This window comes from Daucus carota, chromosome 2 (genome assembly GCF_001625215.2).
Source record: "Daucus carota subsp. sativus chromosome 2, DH1 v3.0, whole genome shotgun sequence".
Taxonomy (NCBI): domain Eukaryota; kingdom Viridiplantae; phylum Streptophyta; class Magnoliopsida; order Apiales; family Apiaceae; genus Daucus; species Daucus carota.
In genome coordinates this window covers 34,224,182-34,248,675 of record NC_030382.2, presented here as the reverse complement: position 1 = coordinate 34,248,675, position 24,494 = coordinate 34,224,182, and the positions used below count along the sequence as shown (strand labels likewise).

At 32.6% G+C, this 24,494-nt stretch overlaps 1 protein-coding gene, 1 long non-coding RNA gene, 1 other non-coding gene and 1 pseudogene across 4 annotated transcripts; all 4 read right to left on the bottom strand.

Annotated features, from left to right (window-relative positions):
- Positions 1 to 1,116: 1,116 nt before the first annotated feature.
- Positions 1,117 to 11,697, bottom strand: LOC108206110 (uncharacterized). 2 transcript variants are annotated; one of them, XM_064087217.1, is made up of 9 exons: positions 11,557 to 11,697; positions 11,098 to 11,183; positions 10,934 to 11,019; positions 9,828 to 9,947; positions 9,606 to 9,684; positions 9,127 to 9,282; positions 3,470 to 3,532; positions 1,825 to 1,927; positions 1,117 to 1,732 (listed from the first exon to the last, which is right to left on the bottom strand). In XM_064087217.1, the coding sequence occupies exons 3-8, from the start codon at positions 10,987 to 10,989 to the stop codon at positions 1,844 to 1,846; spliced, it is 558 nt and encodes a 185-aa protein (XP_063943287.1). In that variant the 5' UTR covers positions 10,990 to 11,019; positions 11,098 to 11,183; positions 11,557 to 11,697; the 3' UTR covers positions 1,117 to 1,732; positions 1,825 to 1,843. The 2 variants fall into 2 exon arrangements, with proteins under 2 accessions (XP_063943287.1, XP_063943286.1); XM_064087216.1 differs by having other exon boundaries at positions 1,596 to 1,735; positions 11,557 to 11,686.
- Positions 11,698 to 14,249: 2,552 nt separating this feature from the next.
- LOC135150620 (uncharacterized) lies at positions 14,250 to 18,491 on the bottom strand. The gene is made up of 3 exons (XR_010288822.1): positions 18,290 to 18,491; positions 18,092 to 18,185; positions 14,250 to 15,642 (listed from the first exon to the last, which is right to left on the bottom strand). It is a non-coding gene; the product is annotated as an uncharacterized LOC135150620 (long non-coding RNA).
- Positions 17,396 to 17,584, bottom strand: LOC135151023 (U2 spliceosomal RNA). The gene has a single exon (XR_010289473.1). It is a non-coding gene; the product is annotated as a U2 spliceosomal RNA (small nuclear RNA).
- Positions 18,492 to 20,902: 2,411 nt separating the features above from the next.
- Positions 20,903 to 22,976, bottom strand: LOC108208178 (xanthotoxin 5-hydroxylase CYP82C4-like; annotated as a pseudogene).
- Between the last annotated feature and the right edge of the window lie 1,518 nt (positions 22,977 to 24,494).

Genomic DNA, 24,494 nt, shown 5'->3' with positions numbered 1-24,494 from the left:
AATAAAGCAATAAAGTAAAGTCTGCAGCTTTAGTTCATTAATAAAAATGCAACTAAAAAATTTTGTTGGTTGTTCCTGTAAAACCTTCAACATAGAATGTATCAAGTAAATAGAAAAATAATAAATAAGTTGCTTAATACGTTTGGAGAAAGCAAACCATTGTCTGCTCCTCCATTAATAAGGATTAAAATCAATAAATATGTCCTAAATACAGAACCGCAGAACCAGAACTAGGTGATTGAGGAGGTGTTAAGTGGAAGAGTTTAGCTTCCTTGTGTTTATACTCACTCTACACAAAAAAAAAACTGATTATTAGATTAACCGAGTAATAAGAGACTTAGGAGCGGCTGATCAGTTATAAAAAAAATATGATTTAGGGTTCTGTCTTGTATTTTTAGAAAATTTTATTTTAATATATTAATATAATATAATATAATATTAAATATATAATATAGTTAAACATGAAATCGGATCGAATCGTTAACAACTCAGATTTGACCATATCCATATTCATTCTTTATCGGACTAGATTATTATCGGATCAGATTATTAGCGGATCGAATTTTTTTAATAAGGATCCATATTCATTTATTTAATCACAAATCGGATCGGATCCATTTACAGCCTAATTATGATTATCCAAAAAAAATTGATGAATTCTTTCGGATATATACTACCAACAATAGAACCTATTTTGATATACAGAATAATTTTGTATTTCTAAGATATTAGTTTTTGTTTGAAATTTTATGCTCCCTCTGTTTTAAATTACATGCCCACTTTAAATAAATCACATAGTTTAAAAAAAATGAACTTTGAGAGGAAAAAGAAAAGATGCACTAAATCATTAATTGAACATAATATGTGGCTTATGGTTGATCTTGGAAATATAAATTAGATATATGTGAAGGAGAGTTGATTTTGAAAATATAAATTTGAATTGAAAGCAGAAGTAAACAAATATTTTGAAACATTTTTTTTTTCTAAAGTGGACATGTGTTTTGAAACGAAGGGAGTACAAAACAAAGTGTTTCGAAGAAAACTATTTTTGTTACTTGAAATAGATTATTTAGTGATCCCACCTCAGGGTCACCACAGAATCCCAAAACGAACTGCTTACCAACAAAATTGCCGCCCATCAATGATCAAACCGTAAAAATTGGACAGAATTATAAATTGACATGACAAACCCTGTGTCTTCAGTCATCAATTTCAAATCTTACCAGCTGATACTATCCTCCAAACAATCCTGTATCTTATTAACAACTGATACAGTGAAACTTATTCAAATAAACTTAACACTATGCTGCTGCACACCCGGAAACTAAAAGGTTAATGAAAATAGATTAAAGTAACAATGACACAGGCACACAGCTGCCACAACCTAAAAGCTTTGGTAGTACAATAAGAGTTGGAGAACAGAAGAAAAAGGTAGCCGGTGATGACAAAAGGCCAAGTCGCATAAACACACACAATATGAAGAAGCAGTTGTTTTTCTTTTTCGATACACATTGTCCATGCCACAAAATATCACCACCATATATTCCAAACTTCTCTTCATCACATCTTTTCCCTTGAAGCTTTTCTAGAGCATCGGCTCTCTTTACATGCCTATTAGTCTGCTTTTGAGGATGACTATTACAGATGGAGATGGTCTTGTTGATGGGAATGAAATGTGGGAACCAAACATAAACCTTTTCAGCAACTAAGAGATTCTTACAACCTACCCATGCTGCTGTCCAAAAGGTTACATGATTAATAAATAAAATACAAATACCAGAAAACTTTGTTTCTAAAAACTGAACTCAATTGCAAAATGCTTACCCAGTAATTCACAAATTGTTTATTGTGCCTGATCAGATGATATCTGTGCTTTATAGCGTTTGAAAAATTCTCTAAAGCCATAGGCACTGACATCATAGTTAAACTGCAAAGAACCGTATACATTATGTATATATAGTTTTGTACTGTAACAGTCACTTTTGTTGGGTGTACTGGAACAAAGGTTAAAACAGAATGAAACAAATGAACAGGGGTTATGTTTGTTGAGAAGGATAATAATCTAAAGATATTACTACATTTTTATCCTATTACTCCATGATAAGTATGAGTTATCTAAAGGTTATGTAAGGGAACTCATACTTATCATGGAGATGGTAAAACTTAATAGCGGCACATCAAATGAACCAAAATCTGAAAAATAATAGTTAATTGGTTCATTTTGAAAGATTAACTGAATTATATTATGTGAGAAATAATAGTTAATTGCTTCATTTTTGAAAGATTAACTTAATTGTATTATGTGACAAATAATACTACTCTGTCCCACTGTATATGAACGGTTTATTGTTTACGCGTTTTCAATGTGTTCGATAGATGTACTTCTATATAATATTTTTTTATAATTTTTGTTTTGTATAACAGTCTAAAGTTTAAATTTTTATACAAAAAAGAAATCATGAAAAAATATTATATACACGTACCTCTTTTACATACCTAAAAAAGTGTGCAAAAAATGATAAGGTCATATAAAATGGGACAGAGGGAGTAGTTAATTGGCTCATTTTATAAGACTTAATCATATTATGGAAAGAGATGATAGTAAAATAGTCCCCGGTTTATAAACCTTGAAGATAACTTAGCCTAGAAGCATAAGAGAAGGATGGAGGTCATTGGAGGACAGAAAATCATACAGCGTAATCTTTTTTAAAGGTTTTTGAATTACTGGAATGGGAGAAAGGAATGAGCATTCACACGTAAACTTTAAGGCATGAGCTCTAGCTTAAATTTGTGGAATAAAATATTGAAGTTGTAACTATTAGTGCTCTAATGGATAATAATATGAATGCTTGCTTAAATTTGAGTCCATTCCCGCCTCACTCCATTACTCCCAACCAAATGAAGCGTCATTATCTGACAAAGTGGCCTAAAATAACAATATAAGATGAACAACGTGTGCTTCAGAATATAAGCAATAACAGTTGTTTCATCTCCGAGCAAAATATAACGTAAAATAATTCTTTTACCAAGTATAAGGTCTAAATTATATGTTTTTCCTAAAAAACTCTACTACGATGAACAACGTGTGCTTCAGAATATAAGCAATAACAGTATTTTCATCTCCGAGGAAAATATAATGTAAAATAATTCTTTTACCAAGTATAAGGTCTAAATTATATGTTTTCTTCAAAGTCCATGCCGCCGGCCACATATGTTGCAAAATTACCAGTGAAAACCACCAGTGTTTACAACATATAGAATAAATGCATGTATTAAATATCCCAAACATTGATGCTCTATTAGCAGACAACAGGAAACTTACTACAAAAGCCTCAAAAGTAGCAAGATACGAATAGACTTCTCTGAAAAGAATATAACAAAGAAAGTGCACCTAACATTGCATTCAAATAATATAAAATGTAACACAAAAACTTTGTATATTGCAAGGTTCAGAAGCTAGAATACTTACAGGTAAAAGTTTGGTTTCATACTTTGTGATATTTGGACTACCAACCTTTCCTTGACTTGCTGCCTGCACAAGTAAACAAAATTGACAAAGTATGATTATAGAGCTAATATAGATAAGTATTAGCTGCGGCAACAAGAGAAACTTTCCGACTTCTATCATGATTCATTGATGTTTCATACATAATATACATAAACGCACACATATATTTTTATAATGTAATTCCTATATAGTATGGAAAGGAGGAGACATTTATGAAGAGTGCTACAAAACAATTGTTGTCCATGCATGTCATAGTTGGTTTTATGTTATCTCTTTTGCTTAAATTTCCTTGTACCAATAAGGCAAGTTTGTCCATCTCATTGGCCATCTATGAAAAAGTATTATCTACACTGCTATAAACTGAATCAAAACTACTGTATTGAAATAGCAATCAAAACTGAAAAGAGGGTATGAATCAATCTGCAATTACAAACATTGCGAATTACAAATTTAAAACTTGCTACTTTTGAGATGTAGCCTCTCCCGCAGAATTCCAGAAAGTACTCAATAATTCAATACCCTCTCCACCATTGCTTATCAACCTATCAATCTTTCTCCCTCCAAATTACCCATTTGCCCCTTTACTTATTATGCTTGGACTCCTTTGACCTCCCTCGTTTGCGTGCATATGTTAGGAGGCCTGGCCCAGTTGATTGTTTGACTGTAGCATACACTTCATATAGAACAGCTAAAATTTGTCAATAGGAAGGACCTGGAATTAGGACTGTAAATGGATCAGATATCCGATCCGTGGTTAAATAAATGGATATGGATCCTTATTATAAAAAAATCCGATCTGCTAATAATCCGATCCGAAAATAATCCGGTCTGATAAAGAATGGATATGGATATGGTCAAATCCGATCTGTTAACGATCCGATCCGATCCATGCTTAACTATATTATATATTTTATATTATATTATTACATACAAAATAAAAAATTCTAAAAATACAAGACAGAACCCTAAATCATAAATCATATTTTCTTATAACCGATCAGCCGCTCCTAAGTCCTGACCGGCTCTCACTCTTATTATCTGGTTAATCTAATAATCACTCTTTTTTTTGTGTAAAGTGAGTATAAACACAGGGGAGCTAAACTCTTCCACTTAACACCTCCTCAATCACCTAGTTCTGTATTTACGACATATTTATTGATTATAATCCTTATTGAACAGACCATAATTTGCTTACTCCAAAAGTATTAAGCAACTTATTTATTATTTTTCTATTCCTTGATACATTCTATGTTGAAGGTTTTATAGGAACAACCAACAAAGTTTTCAGTTGCGTTTTTATTAATAACATGAAGTTGCAAACTTTATTTTAAGAGCTTATTGCAATTCGCACCCCTAGACTTCGGCCCAAAAACACTTTAGTATGCAAACTTTAAATAATTGCACTTCGCCACCCACAGGTATTTTGTGCGCGGCAATTCCCACCCTTTCCGTCAACCTCCGTTAAATATTTGTGTTTAACGTTAATTAAGGCGTGGGTAAAATGGAGAAAACGTATTTTAAGGTCTTCTTCCCCATTTTAATGTATATAAACCCTACTTTCATGTTCATTAGCCCTAATTTACTACCACTTCGTTCCATAACCGTTACAAAACCCAAAACATTCTCCATCCCCATCTGAATATACCCTCGAAACATTGGAACAAGGTAGTAATTTTTAAACCCGATTTAGGGTTCATAACCCGAAATGGGAGATTTTTTATTAGTTGATTTTTGACTTATTTTAATGTCTTAAATAGTTTCCCATGTCATTTATAATCGATTGAGGTATATAATCATATCATTTGATTACTAGAATTGATAGGTCGAGTTCTTGGGTTTTGTTAGTAGCTATTTATCAATTTTCCAGATTCATGGTTGATTGTTAGTTTGTATTGTTAATTGTAATAGATTGTAGATGTTGAGAGTTTCAGTTTGTAATATAAAATGTTGAGTTTGGTTAAGTTTTGATCGACTGTGTGTTGCCAGATTCCGATCAAGTCGCCGGAAAAGATGACCAGAATCTAGGCACCACTGTGGTGTTTTGGAGATTTGCCTAAGTCAGCTGAATTAACCCACTAATAGTGGGTTTGTTGTTTAATTTTTTTAAATGTCATAATTACCCTCAACTTACAACGGAACCGTTAAGTTTTGACGGAAGGGGTGGAAATTGCCGCGCACAAAATACTTGTGGGTGGCGAAGTGCAATTATCTAAAGTTTGCATACTAAAGTGTTTTTGGGCCGAAGTATCGGGGTCCGAATTGCAATAAACTCTATTTAATGCTTTATTAGTTCTTTTTTGTGCTTGTTATGTTAAAATTCATGAATTAATATGCTAGAAATATCATTTTTTTTCTTTGTGGAAGGTTAAAACATTATCCATGGTGAAAAAATATATTTCGTAATTTTTAGTGGATCGGACCTCTGATCCGATTATCCACGATCCGAATGGACCGGATATGGATTGACTTGTAAAATATCCGACTCCCGATCCGATCCGATCTGAACCCGATAAAATTAAATGGATTAGGATATGGATTTAGCTAGATCCAATCCGTTTACAAGCCTACCTGGAATGTTAAAGTCTTTGTGCCATTATTCATGTATCTCCTCACAAACAGGTATAATAGCTGATCAGAGGTTTGAGGGTTCATATCTCATTAAAGGCATGTGTGCGTGAGCACTAAAATTTCTATCAATAGCAAATGAAGACTCAATCTACCATTTTTTTTTGTAACACGACAAAGATGATATGTTTGTTTGACAGTATTATTATCTTTAGACTATTTAACCACATGTTACAAGACAAAAAAATTGAACATGAGGGGATTATATTATATTTCGTCTATACCACATATTAGAAGGGATTTATTAAAATAGGACAAAAGTACACTCAAATATATAACTTGCATATACTTGCTCGACTGATTTGGGGGGGGGGGGGGGCAAAAATAAATCCTTAAAAAAATATGTGCAAAACAAATATGAATTTGGATATGTAAAGGACTAAGTGACTAATGATCCAAGTATTTTAGTAATAGGACTATAATGTAGGGGTTATAAAGCTATAAACTATATTCCCTCCAAAAAACATGGCCTAAAGAGTTATTTGATTTGCGCTTAGGTTTGATTCTTATATGTCATTTCAGAAAATGTACATAATGAGGAAAAAATCTAATAGTCTGGCTCTGTTTCACAGGTTTAGACAGTTAACTGTGGATGCCAATGAAAATTTTAATTGGCGACATAGAGCATATGCCAAACATAAACAATATTCTGTTTATTATATAGCAACCAATTAAGGTAGATAACAGAACTCTAATTTAAGAATTTAACTCAAAAGGTTCCAAGTTACGATATTTTGAAGACTTTATTACCAAAAAAACTATACAACTATTATGTTTTTTTCAATTTAACCATAATAATATATGTGTTACAGAATAATGCAAGTAACTTTCAAAAACTTTATTAACAAACCCAATCTCACTACTTCATAACCATGGTTAAGTTAAAATTAAGGTGGGTGCCACATATATTAACAAGTTATTAAATTAATTGGTGCGTGGGTTTTATTATGCGATACACATTTTTTTTTATTTATATGCATTTTCTTTACATTTGGAGTTAAGTTGTGTTTTTGATCATTTTCTTTGAAATAATAACATCTTAACAAAAATATGATATGTTTATTTATATTTTTAGACGCCATCTCATGTTAAATTAAAAAATTATTTTAAAACCAAATCACAGTAAATATAAAGTCAAAAGAATTTCTAGAAAGTGATTTTGGAATTTATTCTCATAATTTATTTAATTATTCTAATTTACATCTGCATATTGGTAGTGCATATTGGTAGTTGTTAAACAGGGTACTTGGTTCAAGTTCAGTAGCTAATACACTTAGAATTGTATGTTTTGTTCAGACGCAACCTACAAACGCACATATGTATTGTTATTTTGAGATTTCTAGTACTGGGAGCAGCTGCACAGTGTTCGCATAATATTAAAAAAAATTATAATGGTTCTTTATACATTTTGTTAGTAATTATTTCGGAGATAAAAAAAAATTCAACTAATATTCAGCTAAAAAACCCAATTTATGAGCACGATTGCATAGCCCAAGTGGTGGGTTTATCCTCTCTGAGTATTATTAGAACATATACTCATTTCTAAGACAATAAGCCGAAATTGTGAAAGAAAAACCCAATTTATATTTTATATTTTTGATAATAAATACAATTCTATATTATATATATATATATATATATATATATATATATATATATATATTAAATCGGTTTTTCTAGTGTGTGCCCATGGGCACTTGCTAAGCACTAAAACTTATAAATTTAGAGGGTTTTGATTGTCTTACTCTCTTTAATAATGGTGGACCCCCCTGCATTTGCAACCACCACACCAATCAAAACCCTCCAAATTCATGAAATTTAGTTCTTAGCATGTGCCCATGAGCACACACTAGACAAACCCATATTAAATTAGTTATTTTATTTGACATTAATTTAAAATCATATTATTACAAATAATGATGATGTAAATATAACTGACTTTTGATGTGCGTATAATGGATTACGTAATATTTAAAATAGAATTAAAAAAAAATGTCTTGATAATGCATCTTGCATCCATGTCAACTTTGAATTAGCCATGATTAAAGATTCATTAAATTGCGTTCTCACAGATAGATTTTGTATTAGTTAGTTGCATTGTTCTGCAACAAAATTACTTTTATGGTTAAAAAGAAAAAATTACATAAGTTTAATAGTTTTTTTGGTAATTAAGTCTATTTTGAAGAGACCAACTGAAGTCCTGGCACGGAGACTAATCACTGAAGGTCGATCCATGAAATGATGATAAGTCTCAACTTAAGTAACAATTTTAGCCATCTAATACACCCAGAATGGAGATTCTCATAATTAACAAAAACAAAGAATAAACAGAGATCCACTTCGTAGTCCAATATAATGCATCCATCAGGTGTGTATATATGTACATGTAATAAACCGGACCCAAAACAAATGGGATAATGATAAAACGCAGACTTCAGTGAATTTAGTGATTGAGATTTACTGAGTTCAGAGCTGATGAGCATGGGGTTTCCCTAAAACAACTGTCTAGCATTTTTTTTAAAATTTAAGAAATATTCCATTTAGTCTTATTCAGAGCTGTAGTATACCTATAAATCTACGTGAACTCCAAACTCACGGGACTTCAGTCAAGTCACCAGCTGGTAAACTTTTCTGGAATCATCAAAATTTTCAAAACAGCCTCTCTACTCCTGGAGAGTAGAGAAGAGAAATAAGGTTTACATCTCACCTCTCCAAACCTCACTTCTGAAAGGGAGATAATGGATATGTTTGGTTGACAGAGTGTACCCAATGCTATGCTAATTACAGCGAGTTGATTTGAGTGACTCCATTTAAAAACAGGCGAGTCACAAGACAAATATCCATGTACTAGACCAACTTTAACCATATATTAATATATTTTTTGGAAAAGATATTTTCTTACTACTTCACTCTATTATCCCTCAGTTCTCACACCATATTACACCAAAACAAACATGATTTTCATTTTTACTATAATGACAAACAGAACTTACTTTATGAGGGCTGTAATATATCTCAATAAAGGGATACTCAAATAGCTTCCTTTCTGCTCCCTTCTCCATATCTCTTCCCTTTTCCATTTGCAACTCTCTTTCCCTTTTCCTTTGCTGCTGTGCTAGACAGAATCCAGGATATTTTGGACACTCAACCTGAAATCCGGCATCATAAGAGTCATGAAGTAAACTAATAAAGTTAAATAATTACTTTGCCCGACCGCATACATGTCTCTGTCAAAAAAGAAGTTCACTAATATTTTTCATATCAAAACTAAGAATTTGACACTTTGATTTACACAGGTGCCTGAGTTCATGTAACATTCTGGGGGTTGTATGGAAATGACTGCTATATATATTTAGCCACAATTTAGAAAGTACAAATTTTAGTCTCAATCCGAAACCCTGCTTCACAATAATGAACAATATTAGAAGTATGGCGATATCTCAATCTATTTCAATAACCAAATGTAACTTACACGCATGAATTTTATATTAGGATGAAATTCAGCCGCAGCTTCCTCCAGTACCCTATCTAGATGCTTAGTGTAATTACCCCTGCGCCATTTAAACAAGTATAAAGCAATACTCATTTAATGGTGTATGCAAGGAACGAAAGAGTGATATTAACTCTAGGACATAAGCACATCCTAGAATATAAGCACAAATAAGAAGATAAAGAGAAAACATCTTCACATTACTTAATGGTAAACGCCACAACTACAGGGTGACCTTGATCCAAAAGCTGCATAAGCGCCCGTTCAGAGGTAAAATGAACAACCCGTGAGGGTCCAAGATCCTTTGGATAACCAGTATAGTACCTTTAAAAGCGACAACAATCAATAATGGCAGTTTAGATTAAGTCATCCTTTATTTGTTGATGAACATGTATTCTGGAAATACAGAACATCCAACAGCCAAGTGCAAGTGAAAAATTAGCATATTAGGTAGATTCATGATATATGAGTATACCTCTAATTATATATAACTTGCCATGACTATAATCAGCAAACAGTTGACTTTTAACCTAGTGAGTGTGTAGCATTGGTAGATATACTACAGGATCTGTGTCGGTTCTGTGCATGCATATCTGTTCCCTATATCTCTTTCTTTACAAAATTTATATGCTATAAAACTAAATATTTGTTTTGCAGATAAAAGCTACACTGGTTGTCGATATTTTAGTGGACCTCACTAACATAATTATGTAACATGATTTCTGTTTTTAATTATTTGTCTATATTTTTTTGTCCCCTATTTAACCAAGTTAACCTTTTTAAAGTATATACAACTTGGTCTATTGCTAAATAAACTGTGTTTTCTCATTCGCATAATTTTGATCGCATAATTTTCCTGCAAAATTATTCCAAAATACTCAACCAAATTTTGTTCGAGAACAGAAATCGCATTTGCTTGATTAGTCTTGACATTTCAATATGATTTTTTTGTTAAAATACCCCTTTCCCAGCCAGGATTTTCTGCCTATTGTGTACAAAGTGATTGTACGTGCATCCTAAAAAAAGGCTCTTTAATAATACAAATGCTATACACATATAATGAACTATCCCCTGTATAGATTATAACATATTTGCTTTGATATGACGCCTGCTGCAAACAACAGAATACAAAGGGTAGAGTCGCCAAAATAAAATTTGTAACCAACAGGCATGCATGACATTTGATATTGGGAAACTAATACTGAACTGATTGTGCAATTAAATGGGAGAAACGCATCTAGAGTTAAAGTGCATACATGAGAACCAGATCCCATCATCAGATATTTAAAAAGAAATTCAGAGGTGCGTACTTGCAGGTTGAACGCAAATCAATCATCAGTTTATCGAAAATTGATGGTTCCGTCATTTGAGTTGTAAGTACGTGTTCACCAATACCCTACCAAATGAACCATACATGTCACTTCTTTTCTCTGTGTGCGGGCGGGGAGAGAAAGAGAGAGGGAGGGAGAGACACCTTTTTGTTTGGAAACAGGATAAAATGGAAGAAAATTCAGAAGCAAACTCCCAGTACACGCGTAAAGGTTTTGTTGCTACACCCACCTGGTGATAAAATTGGTTCAATCAATGCGAAAAAGCTGAACAAATTTGAGTTCCCACATTTTACACAATCTTCAAGAGCTTAAGAAAGTAGTACAACACACTTCATCTTCTCATGCTAAACCCTCCAAAAAAACAGCATTTCAACATATATAGAAACCATTACAAGAACACAAACTCTCTGCTACTTGTCCAAAAAAGAGACCCCCACTTTCTATCAACAATGCAAATCTACGTAAAATTAAGAAACAAAGTTTGGATGTGGCATTTTATCAAACACCAGTCAAGCGTTTGTTTTGTCAGGCACAGTGTTAGTAACCCTGCAGCAGCGCACACAATTAATGAACCCGTCGGAACAATTAGACGATGTACATACCTGGGTATTAAGCGGCACCGCTAGTGGACACTGGTGGCCAGGTGGGAAGCGCTGCCCTCGTATAGTCGCGTAGGTATCGCAGATGATAAATTTGCACAGGTGAATTATTTTTATGAACAAACAATTACGCTTACAAGTTACACGGCCCAACTTGGTGACTCTTATTTTTATATTTTTTTTTCCAATTTTAATATTCTTATAAAATCTAATTTTATAATTTATTTTTAAAAAGTTTTCTGAATTAAATTTAAATATTAATCAAAAAATTAACACAAGGGCCAGACTCCAGACAAAAAAATTAGAATTATACATGTAAGATTAATTATAAGATCCAGGCTACAGAATTATTAAATTTTACAAATTATAAATAATACGATCTGAGTTTTTTGGATGGTCATAATGTTTTTTTGATCATAGTGTTTCCATTATATTATATGCTCTGGACCTCTAATATATTGCGAGATAACTTCTATTTAGTTGATATTAATTGATACTCCCTCCATCCCATTTTCACACATATTAAGAAACAATTAATGTAATGTTTTGATCATTATATTCTCACAACTAATGAGCTTAGTTTTCATAAATATTAGTGATGCACCTCATTAATTGCTCTTTGTTGGACCTTTCTTCACTTCAAATTACACTATAAATTCATAATCCCGTGAATATATTTATGAGAAGCTTGGTGGTTGTATTTAATACTATATTGGAAATTGTATAAATTTTATATGGGTTAAAGAGTATGACACATATTTTGGGAAGTTTTTTTTTGGCAAAGTGGACACTTAAAATGGGATGGAGGGAGTATACAATAAACTATTCTAATAAAAAATTACACATTACTCCCTCCGTCCCAATGAATTATATACATTGGGATTGGACACGGAAACCAAGAAAAAGTGTAAAAAATGAGTAAAGTTAGATGGAAAGTATGTAAAGTGGTGGGACCCACATATATTTTTAATAATAGATTTGAGGTAGTTGAGGAAAGTAGTGGGTGTAATAGTGTTTTTATTATTATAGAATGGAGATAGTGGGAGAATGTAGTGGGTGGAGTAGTATTTTATATTATAAGAAGTTGCTATTTTGAGAATGTATAGAAATAATGGGACATCCAAAAAGGAAACTGTATAGAATTGATTGGGCCGGAGGGAGTTATCTCAAATAAAAGAGATGAATCTTTCCATTTGAAACAAACATATATATCTGACACTTAAAATTAGGTCGTATTAGGTTGATGAAAACAAACATATATATATATTTGATGCAGTACAAGGTTTGGGACTCTAGGGTATGGCCCTCGTTTTATTATAACTAGTTGAGAAGCCGCGCGTTGCGGCGATCTATAAAAATTATATTAATGATTCAATATTAATATTTGTAGAATAAAATAATTTTATATTAATGTTTCAAAGTTAATATTTGTAGGATAAAATAAATTTATATTATAAAAATCTTGATGTAATACCAATACTAACATATAAAATTGCAAAATTGGACTATAATTCATGGTGAAAAAATAAAAATAAATTTATACACGTAATTAACAATTTAAAGTATGACGAATCTTAATTTTATTTGTTTTTTTTTGAAAAGTAATCATGTTCTTACATTGTCACCTTCCTCCAATTTTTTTGGATTGATTGTGCACAAAAACATCTAACTTAAATATAACTACTATCTCAAAAGTTGATTGAACGGAACAAACAGATAATGCATGAATAATTCTTTCATGTATACAAAGTAAATAATATAAACATTAACAACAACAAACATGTCCGATGAACAAAACAAATATTATAAAAGAATAACCAACAAACATACATCACTAATAATTAATTTATTGACATCAACCATCAATATCATGTCAAGACTATATTCTTTTCCCGTGTTTGGTTTTGTCGACTCCAATATAACGGTCTATAACTACATTTGCTTGCAACAACTTTTATTGTATAAACAGCCTTCACTTATCGTTGCAGAAGAACGACACTTCCAAGTTAGAAATCGAGCAAGAGAAAGGTATTTCTAATTTTTGATATTTTTCATCCAAAAATTTCAGAAAATTAGAAAAATAGAACGGAGCGATGTGAGAGGCGCCACCTACACGCTCCTCGCTTCTCCTCTAAAAATCGAGTAAGATCTATACGGGTATTGAAAATTAGAAAAATAGAACGAAGCGATGTGAGAGGCGCCACCTACACGCTCCTCGCTTCTCCTTTAAAAATCGAGTAAGAGAACTATCAGGTAGGTTTGTGGTATTGAGAGAGGAGGTTGTGTTTAGATGATTCAAAACCCAACGATCTATACGGGTATTTATAGATGCAGAGAGACTTGTTTGCTACTCTTTTCCATAATTAAATAATCTGAACAAAATCAGATTAAAATTTTCAAGCTACTATATTCCATAAATAATTTGTCTTTCCCATAATTTAATAATCTGAAACAAAATCAAATCAGATTAAAACTTTCAAGCTATTATATTCCATAAATAATCTGAAACAAAATCAGATTCTGAAACCTGCTTCTAATATATCCGAAACTAAAAAAAGGTAGTTCTAATTTTTGATATTTTTCATCCAAAAATTCCAGAAAATTAGAAAAATAGAACAGAGCGATGTGAGAGGCGCCACCTACACGCCCCTCGCTTCTCCTTTATATAAGTATATTGACTAGCTTTAAAGCCCGTGCGAGGCACGGGCAACGCTCTAGATGCAATAATTTTGTTTTTTTAAGAGTGAAGAGGCCTACAATAATAGTATTAAGATTGTAGTTTTGCTCTTTATTTCCGAGATGCTTTTGTTCACTATGCAGCAAAGAAGAAAAATTAATCATTCATGCATTTAATATTTCATCGGTCTCGTGAATGTAATAGCTTCTTTGTTGGTTCTGTTTAGCTGCAGGGCACAACATACATAGAACAATTATATAAGCGATTTTAGCAAAAAAAACTCCAGCACAAATAGCCGTCACTTTCATTTGAAGCTGTCAAAAGTGAAGGGAAATAAAAGGACATAATAATATGAGCACTCTTTCAATACATAATTAAATGAATACACATCCACATATTTATTGAAAAATTTAACAAATAATTCCAATAAGATCTTCTAGGAGATGATCTCAAATTCCCGATACCATAGACAAGTAGTGATCATAGCCTGTGATAAACAATAAATCATTCAGAATTTCAAGCAAATTCCAAATAAGAACTATCTATATTAACTTGGCTTTATCTGTTTTAACACATGATCATTTGATTTCATATGTGATGTCAGTCACCTGATTTAGCTGGTGACAAGTGTTAAATGCATAAGATGCATGTGACAATAAACTCTATGATCTATATAATACCGGTCATTTTAAACTGTCAGACAATCCACAATCCTCGAGCCGTATTCCCAATCTGGGAATTTTGCAAGTCTGGTCTAGAAGCTTTACATGATAGAATGAACCACCATGCTCCAATGGAGGTGATGAAATTTTTCCTATTGCTTTGTTTTAAGGAGCTCAACCTGTATAATATCAAGTAATATGGACTTGCCTGGTCGAGATCAATACTCTCTTCATCCCAATTTAGATAGTATTTTATAAATTTTTTACATTGAAAAGTTTTAAATTTTTATAATTTTTCCACATCTACCCATATTTTATGGAAAGAGTACATTGAAAATGGCATACAGGAAAGGCTAATTTTGGAATATTGTTGATAATTACGTATTCAAAAAAGAGAGGACCGACTGGTTTGGGGCAACTTTTATACAAAAGGCTCATATATGGAATCTATGGGATGAATGGAGTATTTATCAGTTCCCTTTAGAACTAATCCCGACCTCCTATTTTTATTAAACAAAGAGAAAGTAAAAATCCAACTTAGTACCTTTATTTGTCGAAGTTGCAGTATGATATCATCTACATCCAGAAAGTCGTATGCTTTGGAAGAAGCATGTACAGTTTGGGATGGGATTTTGATTGATGACATGGCTAATCAAATTGGTGTTATAGGTTTGGGCACCATGCAGAGTTGCATCTGCCTCTTCTCTAAGCCATTTGAAGGCCCGCTCGTTGACTATAACTCCAATTGTCCTGAAATTTAGATCAATTGCATTATGTAAATAAGATCAAGCTGGTAATTAAACTATTTTTTTAGAGCAGATCATAATTCTGGTCAATCAATGTTAAGGATGACATCAAAATAGAGCATAGTCCTAAGATACGTTAAGTTACAAGCTGCTTGTAAATTTTTTTCGACAATCTCAATTTATCTCAGTTTAGAGTTGTGTATTTGTCAAAACTTCCGGAAGTAAGTTCTGTTCTAGAGAGTTACGTCAGGGGCTAGTGTGATTTTGAGGAGGGACTGTTGACACTGGCACAATGCATCTGCACTATATAGTTGCTAATTGCTTTAGAACACAATATAACAATGCCATTGGATACGATTTTTCAGTATTACTCCTCTGATAATGTAAAACCATCCTAAAATATCTAGTCAGCTTGCAGGAGAATTTCGGTATTTAGAAAGGCTTCACCTGGTATAAATAAATACCTTTCTCACTCGCAAATATACATAATCATCGCACAAACATACAGCCATTGCTCCTATTATGCATAAATAATGGTCGTGTTAAACTGTTGGATTAATTCAGACAGCAGGGATCAAATGGCATGAGATTGTCACGGACACAATGAGTTAGCAGAATAATGCATTCAAACAAATTAATATGGAGCATAAGAAATGATAGAAGCACTGATTCCATTTTTTCAGTTATCTGATTCACCCAAAATTGCAAATGTATGTTCCTTCATGGGAAAATTACAGATAGATAACATAACTGCATACTGACTAAAGGCAATTAAACTTTATAATGAGTTCTTTCAATATGCAGAGAAATCTGATTAAAGTTTATATGCTAATTATAGGATTGCTATTTTTCTGTATCTACTTGTTTTGAATACTGTCTCTGTCTGTATCAACCAGCTCAATCCATATGATCCCTAACTTATATTAAATCAAGAGCCAACTATGAAGATACCAAATAGTACATTTTCAGTCTGAAAAATTTAGCTTCTTTCGTCATAGAAATGTTAAAGATTTCAGTTCTCCCATGTGGTTATAGATCTCAACAATTGATGTAAATCTAACATGATTCATGTTAATAGAGGTGACCGCGTTTCTTATGAAGACTCATAATTTACTCTTAGACAAATCAGCAAATTATATGACACTGATTAGTTTCAGAGCTCCCTTCAAACGTTAATTATAGTATCATTCAGTAATTTGTGGACTCTGTTTACTTTCGGGCCAGGATAGTGTCTAAGACGTTTTACAAGTCCTAATTTCTAAGTCAGTTTTTTTATCCTTATTTACACAATGGACGGCCTGTGTCACTGGAGCATATTTGTTTGCAACATAGGTTGTAAGCAACCTGTATCCTCAGAAAGTAGTCAGTGCTTGTTGAGGTTTTTCTGATATCCATCTTCCGAACATAGCATAACATTCTCTAGGCTTGTTTGATACAGCTGTGTGGCTTCCTCCCAGGAAAAAAAGAATAGGAAGGATATACAGATTATAATTATACTTTCAAATCAATTAAGATAAATCAATTGGTAAATTTAAATTATAAAGGCAAATTTAAATTATAAAGGCTCTCCATAGATACTCACTCGTCTTTTGTTTACATAAAACGTATAATGGTATAAACTAACCTACATATTAAAGATCTATATTAAACCAGTACTGTAAAAGCACATTTCCTGGGGTATGTATTTGCGAGCAACAATAGAAAAGTAACGATAATAATTTTAAACTAGGTATTGTAAAATTTAAGAAGTTGATTTGGTGGGGTGTGCCAGGCCAAAGCTATAGTGCAAAGCTGAGGCGACACTCGAAGAACCCAGGAGCAAGCTACTGTACTGAACTCCCCCCTTAAAAAATAAATTTAATATCGTGTGAACCAGTGATTCACATATCTGAACTGACAAGAACAGATACTACACTTGATCTTAGCCAAAAGACCGAAAAAGATATGCTTTTCCAGGCTGTGCCTTGGTGGTTATAAAGCTCAGCCTTTGTACCTCTATCTTCACTCACGATGTGGCAAAGCAAATAGCTTTAATATACTCACTAATTCTCTTGGGATTTCAGTTTAAAAACAAGAGGGATGTGGTTTCGCATTCTTTCAAATCGTTTCTCGCTATTTTTTTTTATTTCTTTCTAATCATTTCACTATAATTGCGGGGACTGCGCGAATGCAAATCCCCTGTCACAAATTATGATGTAGGCCTCACCAGTTGGGTAGACCTTAGGTGAGGGCCCCTCCTGAGTGCAATTTATAAGGTCACTAACCTAGGCTATGAAAGGACCACGGAAATGCTGAGTGATGAGCAAAACCTTTCAGAAGTGAAACTGGATGAGATGCTAAATGAGTATCTGATAGATTTCAAGGGGCGTTTCTACAGGAAAGAGGTTGGCGACACTACAGTTCAATACATTAGGAATTTAAAAATGGCATATTATGAGAGTATGAAGTCTTACAAAACCTAATCAGGAATTTCCCATAATCCTTTCTCTGATAGGGAGGAAGTGTAAGAACACATGCTAGATTGTAAGACTCCTCCAAGTGTTTTTCCTGCATCACCAGAACATTTACAACAAAAAAATGAGGGATCTTAAAATTTACATAAGTACAGTTTCAAAGAGTCATTGTATTCTGGTGTGAAAGGGGAGAAGTACCACGTCTCAATCTCATATCTCCCTAGCTCTATGATTGCAGTATTTTTAACTTTCGTAAATTATTCATGTTCACGCAAGCTGGCAGCAAACTCATAAATTGTCCGAAGCTATCTCCAAACCAGCTGTAAGAATAAACGCCTAAAATAATTTAATAACCAACACAACATATTGGCTGTTGCTTAATAATTAATATATTTGATTGGAATATATCATTTAGGAATCATAGTCTATGATAAGATAATTGAGCACAAAGCTGATTCAGTAAAGGGAGGGATGTTAAGAGCGGGAAATACAAAAAGCACTCATAATTTAAGAGGACCAAGAAAATATATGAATGATAAGTCAGCTTTATTTTGAAAATCTTGTTGCAACCTACATAATCTTCAGATCTCAGCCAATCCACACAATATCAGCCTCTAAAATTCAAGTGCATAAATACCACTTAAGCAAACTCTAGGGTTCATTATTTTGTCATATGATATCGTATGATCATTTTCGTAGTGAGGAAAGATTAACCTTCCATTCACTATAAAATCAATAGCAAAGCACATTGCTTCAGATGTATCACATTATCCTGATTACCCACATTCCACATATTGAAGCTATTTTTCTTGTACCCAGACTAAAAAATACATATATATTTGAATAACAAACTTTAAAGCAAAAGTTTCAGACATGATAAGCTAGATACAAAAACTATCTTCATCCTAGTTATAAAATAAAGTAATCATGGTGTCTTGGGTAGTTTAACACGTACCAATTGTATGGGTGTGATGCCAACATCATCCATCCCAGGACGCATTGCTCTCTATGGATAGTAGAATTCCATAAAAACTGATAGAAAAATCATTGGGAGAAAGATTCAATTGTGATCATCATCACAAATGGATCGCTCTTGGAGTTCAGAGCAACTCAAAAGGTTTTAAGCGGAAGGGTTAGTACTTTTATACGGGATAAAGTGATTGCTGAGGTGGATCTGATGTGGCTGCTTAGTTGGAATAAAATGGCTCACTGAAAACTCTTGTTGCAGTATTATATATACTAGCCTTAAACCCGTGCAAAGCACGGGCGACTATATAATTGTATATTATTATTTATAATTTAAATTTTAATATTATTTTATTAGTGTTTTAGTATTAATGAATTAAAATTTTATTAAATTATATTGATTGGCTGATTATATTCACTCCTGAAAATTTAACTAATTAAATCATATTTTAAAAAGGAATGGTGGAGTTTTTATCTCGTAATACATAACAAAGTGTTTGTAATTTGAAGAGTATGAAACTGTTTAATGATGTAAGAGGAATAGAACTCTACTTATTGCATACTTGTAGTTATAAAGAAAATGACCAAACCAAAATTTTAAATCATATTTTAAAAAGAAATGGTGGAGTTTTTATCTCGTAATACATAACAAAAGTGTTTGTAATTTCAAGAGTATGAAACTGTTTAATGATGTAAGAGGAATAGAACTCTACTTATTGCATACTTGTAGTTATAAAGAAAATGACCAAACCAAAATTTTGGACGACTACCAAATATACCTATGTTGCCTTATTATATTATAGTATAGATAATAGATACCTCTGGGAAAAAAAAATTCTTAAAAATGTTTATCTTATTTATTTATACAAACTGTTTAAGAAAAGCACGAGCAGCAAGTTTCTTCTAAACAAACAGGTGCTTAAATCTTTCTCGTCTACCATAAAAGCGCAAATATATGAAATAAGAAACTACAGTACCAAACTTACAGTGGACAGCATATGAAATCCTATGCCCTTAAAACAAGAAAAATCCATTCAAGTAAATGGCAAAAACTTACAAGCTAAAATATTACTTACTGGATACGGCCCCTACACAAAGGAGCTTATTATTAATAAACTAAATATGTAGACCTGCACGTGAAATCAGTGCTTCTTCATACGTAGAGAGATGGAGCTAGTCGGGGCTTGAAGGTAACATCCAGTGGTGTCACTTTTGGGCTAGTAACTCCTGGACCTCCAGTCATATCAGCAGGCAAATCCGAAACAGTTCCTAGCTCAAACCCATGAAGCAACTGAGCCAGTGTCAAGTGCAGGGCCGGCTCAACTAAACATGAGGCCCTAAGCAAGATTTTAGTGGAGGCCCTTTTTTCATATATAAAAATATTTTTATTTCATTTCATATATAAATTTATATATTATTTGTATTAATACTTTTTTATGTAATACTTATTTTTTATATTTGAAATAGTTTATATATTGTTCTTTTTTATTTTTTTAGTTTTCGTATATTAATATAACATTTAACTAAATAAATTTTAGAAAAGTATTATTACACAAAAGATAGAAATCACATAATTTATAATAACTTAAGGGTTATGAAAAATAAAAACATATATTTTTTATTTAAAAAGTGTGTTTATTAAATTTATTAAGTACTTAGACATATCACTGAAAAATTCAAAATCATTTTCTTTATCTAATTCTCATTTTTTTTATTTAATCTTATTTATATTTATTAATATTTTATTATGACTATTTAGTATTTTCGTTTTAAAATACAATAATCCATATTTCTTTTAAATATGTTTTCATATATACAAATCAATATTTAACTATTATAACCTAGTTTAAAAAAAAACTATTATAACCTAAACATATATATATATAATTATAAAAAAATTGGGGCCTCTTTGAGGCTTGGGGCCCTAAGCGACCGCTTAGTTGGCTTCACTGTTGAGCCGGCCCTGGTCAAGTGCACAACTCGGAGAGCCAGTGTGCTGCCAGGGCACACTCTCCTCCCCGATCCAAACGGCATCAGCTCAAAATTCTGCCCCCACATTTCAATATCAACATGCTTTTCAATGAACCTCTCGGGTCGAAACTCCAGGGGATCGGACCAGATGCTCGGGTCACGTTGCAGCTTCCAGACGTTTACAAATAAGCGTGTGCCAGCTGAAATGTGGAAGCCTGCCACATTGCAATCTGCTGTGGCTTCACGGGGTACACTAAGCGGTGCAGCTGGGAATAATCGTAATGTTTCCTTGACAATGGCTTGCAAGTAAGGTAGATTATTCATATCTGATTCATTTAGCGATCTCTTCCGACGTGCCTTTCCAATTCAGCTTCAGCTTTTCTCAGGACGTGGCGGTTGTTGAGTAGCAATGCGACTGCCCAAGTAAGCGTGACCATTGCTGTGTCATATCCACCTATGAGAAGAGTCTGAAAGGAGAAATTTTTTATTTTGGCTGGTTAATAGTCTGACTAACCGTTGATGCACAAAAGTGGATATAAAAACATTCATAAAATGAGTACTCCCTCTGTTTTGAAATATAAGTCGTTTGACTTTTTTGCCCGCGTTTCTAAGTCCTTTGACCGGATGCTAAAAATCATTATTTTTGAAATATTCTTTTTTTGAATAAAAATATGTGATATTATTATTTAAAGAAATTTTTTTTCAAAAACAATGATTTTAAGCATGCGGTCAAAGTATTTAAAAATACGTGTCAAAAAGTCAAATGACCTATATTTCAAAACGGAGGGGGTATGTCTTAAGTTTTAATTGGAATGAGCCCGTATATGCATTAATAGCACCAATTAAAACATCCCACCTCAATTGCCATATCATTTTGCACAAAATTTTGTACCCAATTTTGTGCATGTAGCACTACTCGAGCAGGAAGTAAAGTAATAAAGGGAATAAATATACTTACCAGACAAGTGCCCTTTATGGTTGTATCGGTAATCTGGGCGTCCGGATCAGATTCCATGATAGACAACATAATATGCATAAAGTCTTGCTCTGATTCACTGATCAATGAAAGTTTCCTTTTCTGTTTATGCTCCTTCAACCATCCCTCAAGTATGTTATCCATCACTGCTGTTGTCTTCTTCATTTTTCCCTTGTATCCTGTGAGTGAATCTATCCACCCAAACAGGGGAACTGCATCAGAAACCATAAAGAATGCTACCAGATGCAAATAATCCCCCAATGCCTTCTGCATATGTTCCGATTCTCCATTTTTATTCTCACCATTTCCAGAAGAATGCTTTCCTGCCAGCATTCTCACCATTATATTCATCGTCAGGTACTTAAATTTCTGTGTCAGGTCCACTACAGGCATGCTTCCCTCTCCTAATTTAGTACTTTTCCATAGATCATAAAGCCCCCTGACAAATAAATTGACTTCTGATTCCGGAATATGCTTGAGCTTGTCAAGTCTGCGGTTAGATAAAAGCTCAATCATCACTAGCTTACGTAGACTACGCCATTGTGAGCCATAAGGAAGGAACCCAATCATGGAACCATCATAGCCCATGATCTTCACGGCTACAGTTGTGGGGCGGTTGGAGAAGACTTTGTCGTGCACTGTAAAGCATTCTCTTGCAACTTCCCAGCTGCTTATCACAAGAGTTTTGTGACTTCCAAGCCGTAAGGCGAAGACGGGTCCAAGTTTATCTGCCATGTCTCCGAGTAAATGATGTAATAGCTTGCTGGTGGCTGCAAGAAGATGAAGGTGACCGATAAGTGGCCATGCCCCAGCAGGCTCTTCGGGAGCGCTCTTGTCGCTTTTGGAATGGATACTGAGGATCCTCCATACAACAACACTAACAAAAACCACAATGCCACACACAAGTATGACTTGAAGTTCATTGTTGAGTTCCATTTGCTGGTATGAATTGTTTTAACTATAGTTGGTCAAACTATATATATAGAGTTTGATTTTAGAGTAAAATGCAAGCCGTGTACCTCTAGTTTCACCATTGTGCACTTTGTGTACCTGTTATTTCATATCTAGCAAAGTGTGTACCTGAAGTTACCGGATTCTTGCAAAGTGTGTGCTTCCGTTAGATTAAAGTTAACACCGTTAGTATGCAAAGGGCAGCACAGACATTTCCAGCAGTAGTCTTGTTCTTTATTACTCTTCGCACTTCTCTACTGCATCAGAGTCTTTGGACTCAAATCATGCAACAACTAGAGGAAGGTAATGATTTGTTGCGAGCTCCAAAATTTATAATACATATTTATATATTTATGTAAAATAAAATGGTTTTTTTAAGTTTTTAAATGAAATTATTATTTTTTCAGAAGAAATAATAATTTTATTTAATAAACATACGAATAAATTTACAACATACTTTATCTATTAATTTCTCGTAAAATTCATTTTGAATATGCTAGTTATAAGATATTAACATAGATAATTTGTAAGTGTAGTATTTAGTACTCATTTCTTTGATTATATCACAATTTTATATACTCCCTCCGTTTCTTTTTTTTTTTTCCTGTTTGTGATGTCGGTACTGTTCATGACACGAGACAAATTACTATTTTACATGTAATCTATAAAACGAAATATAGTCATGAGTGATCTTATTTGATTCGTATTCACGAGTACTTTAATACGGTAAAATTTTCATATTTAATACTAATACGAAATTGAAGATATTAACAATCAAAAGTGTGTGTTGGCAAACGTGAAAAACAGAAACAGGAAAAGTATTAAGAGACGGAGGGAGTATAATTTTTTCATTAGACTTATATTTATAAATATAAAGATTAAAAAAACATTATTTAATATTACTGAATTCTAAATTAAAATTGTTGATAGAAAATTTAAACATAAATTTAAATATTTATAATATGTAATGTTTAATTAAAAATATGTTTGATAATATAATTAATATGTTCATAACCTAATTTTTTCTAACCAAACTATTATTATGAATTTAAAGTATGAATATTTTTTGAATAATATGCCCGCGTTACTCAAAAAAGTAATATTTATAACTTGTATATAAACATTTAATTTATATTTTGAAGTACAAATTTTGTATATATTTAAATAATTATATATATATAATTTTCTGTGAACAAAGAGCTTCAAAGTAAAAAAAATCGGCTTCTGTGAATAAGATCAGGGAATTGTCATGAAGAAAATGGTGATCTTACAGACAGTGAAAAGGAATATGATATGCTCCTGAAGGTAGTAGAATTCTCTGAACAAAATGGACATAGAAAGGAAGAGAATACCAATTTAGAGCTGCCACATGTTCCGTAGTTTGTCAAAAATATACATCCTCCGGTTTTTATTATTTGACGTTTTGACTTTTGACACACATTTTTAAGTGTTTTGACGGGGTAGTTAAAGATATTATTTTTGATTGATTTTTCTTGTGAATTAAAATTTTGATTAAATATTTTTATTTAGAAAAAAAAA

Coding starts and splice junctions, on each gene's coding strand:
- LOC108206110 (XM_064087217.1), bottom strand. CDS start 10,989: ATGACGGAACCATCAATTTTCGATAAACTGATGATTGATTTGCGTTCA. Junction 9,948..10,933: donor GATTTGCGTTCAACCTGCAA/GTACGCACCTCT, acceptor TCGCTTTTAAAG/GTACTATACTGGTTATCCAA. Junction 9,283..9,605: donor CTAATATAAAATTCATGCGT/GTAAGTTACATT, acceptor GCCGGATTTCAG/GTTGAGTGTCCAAAATATCC.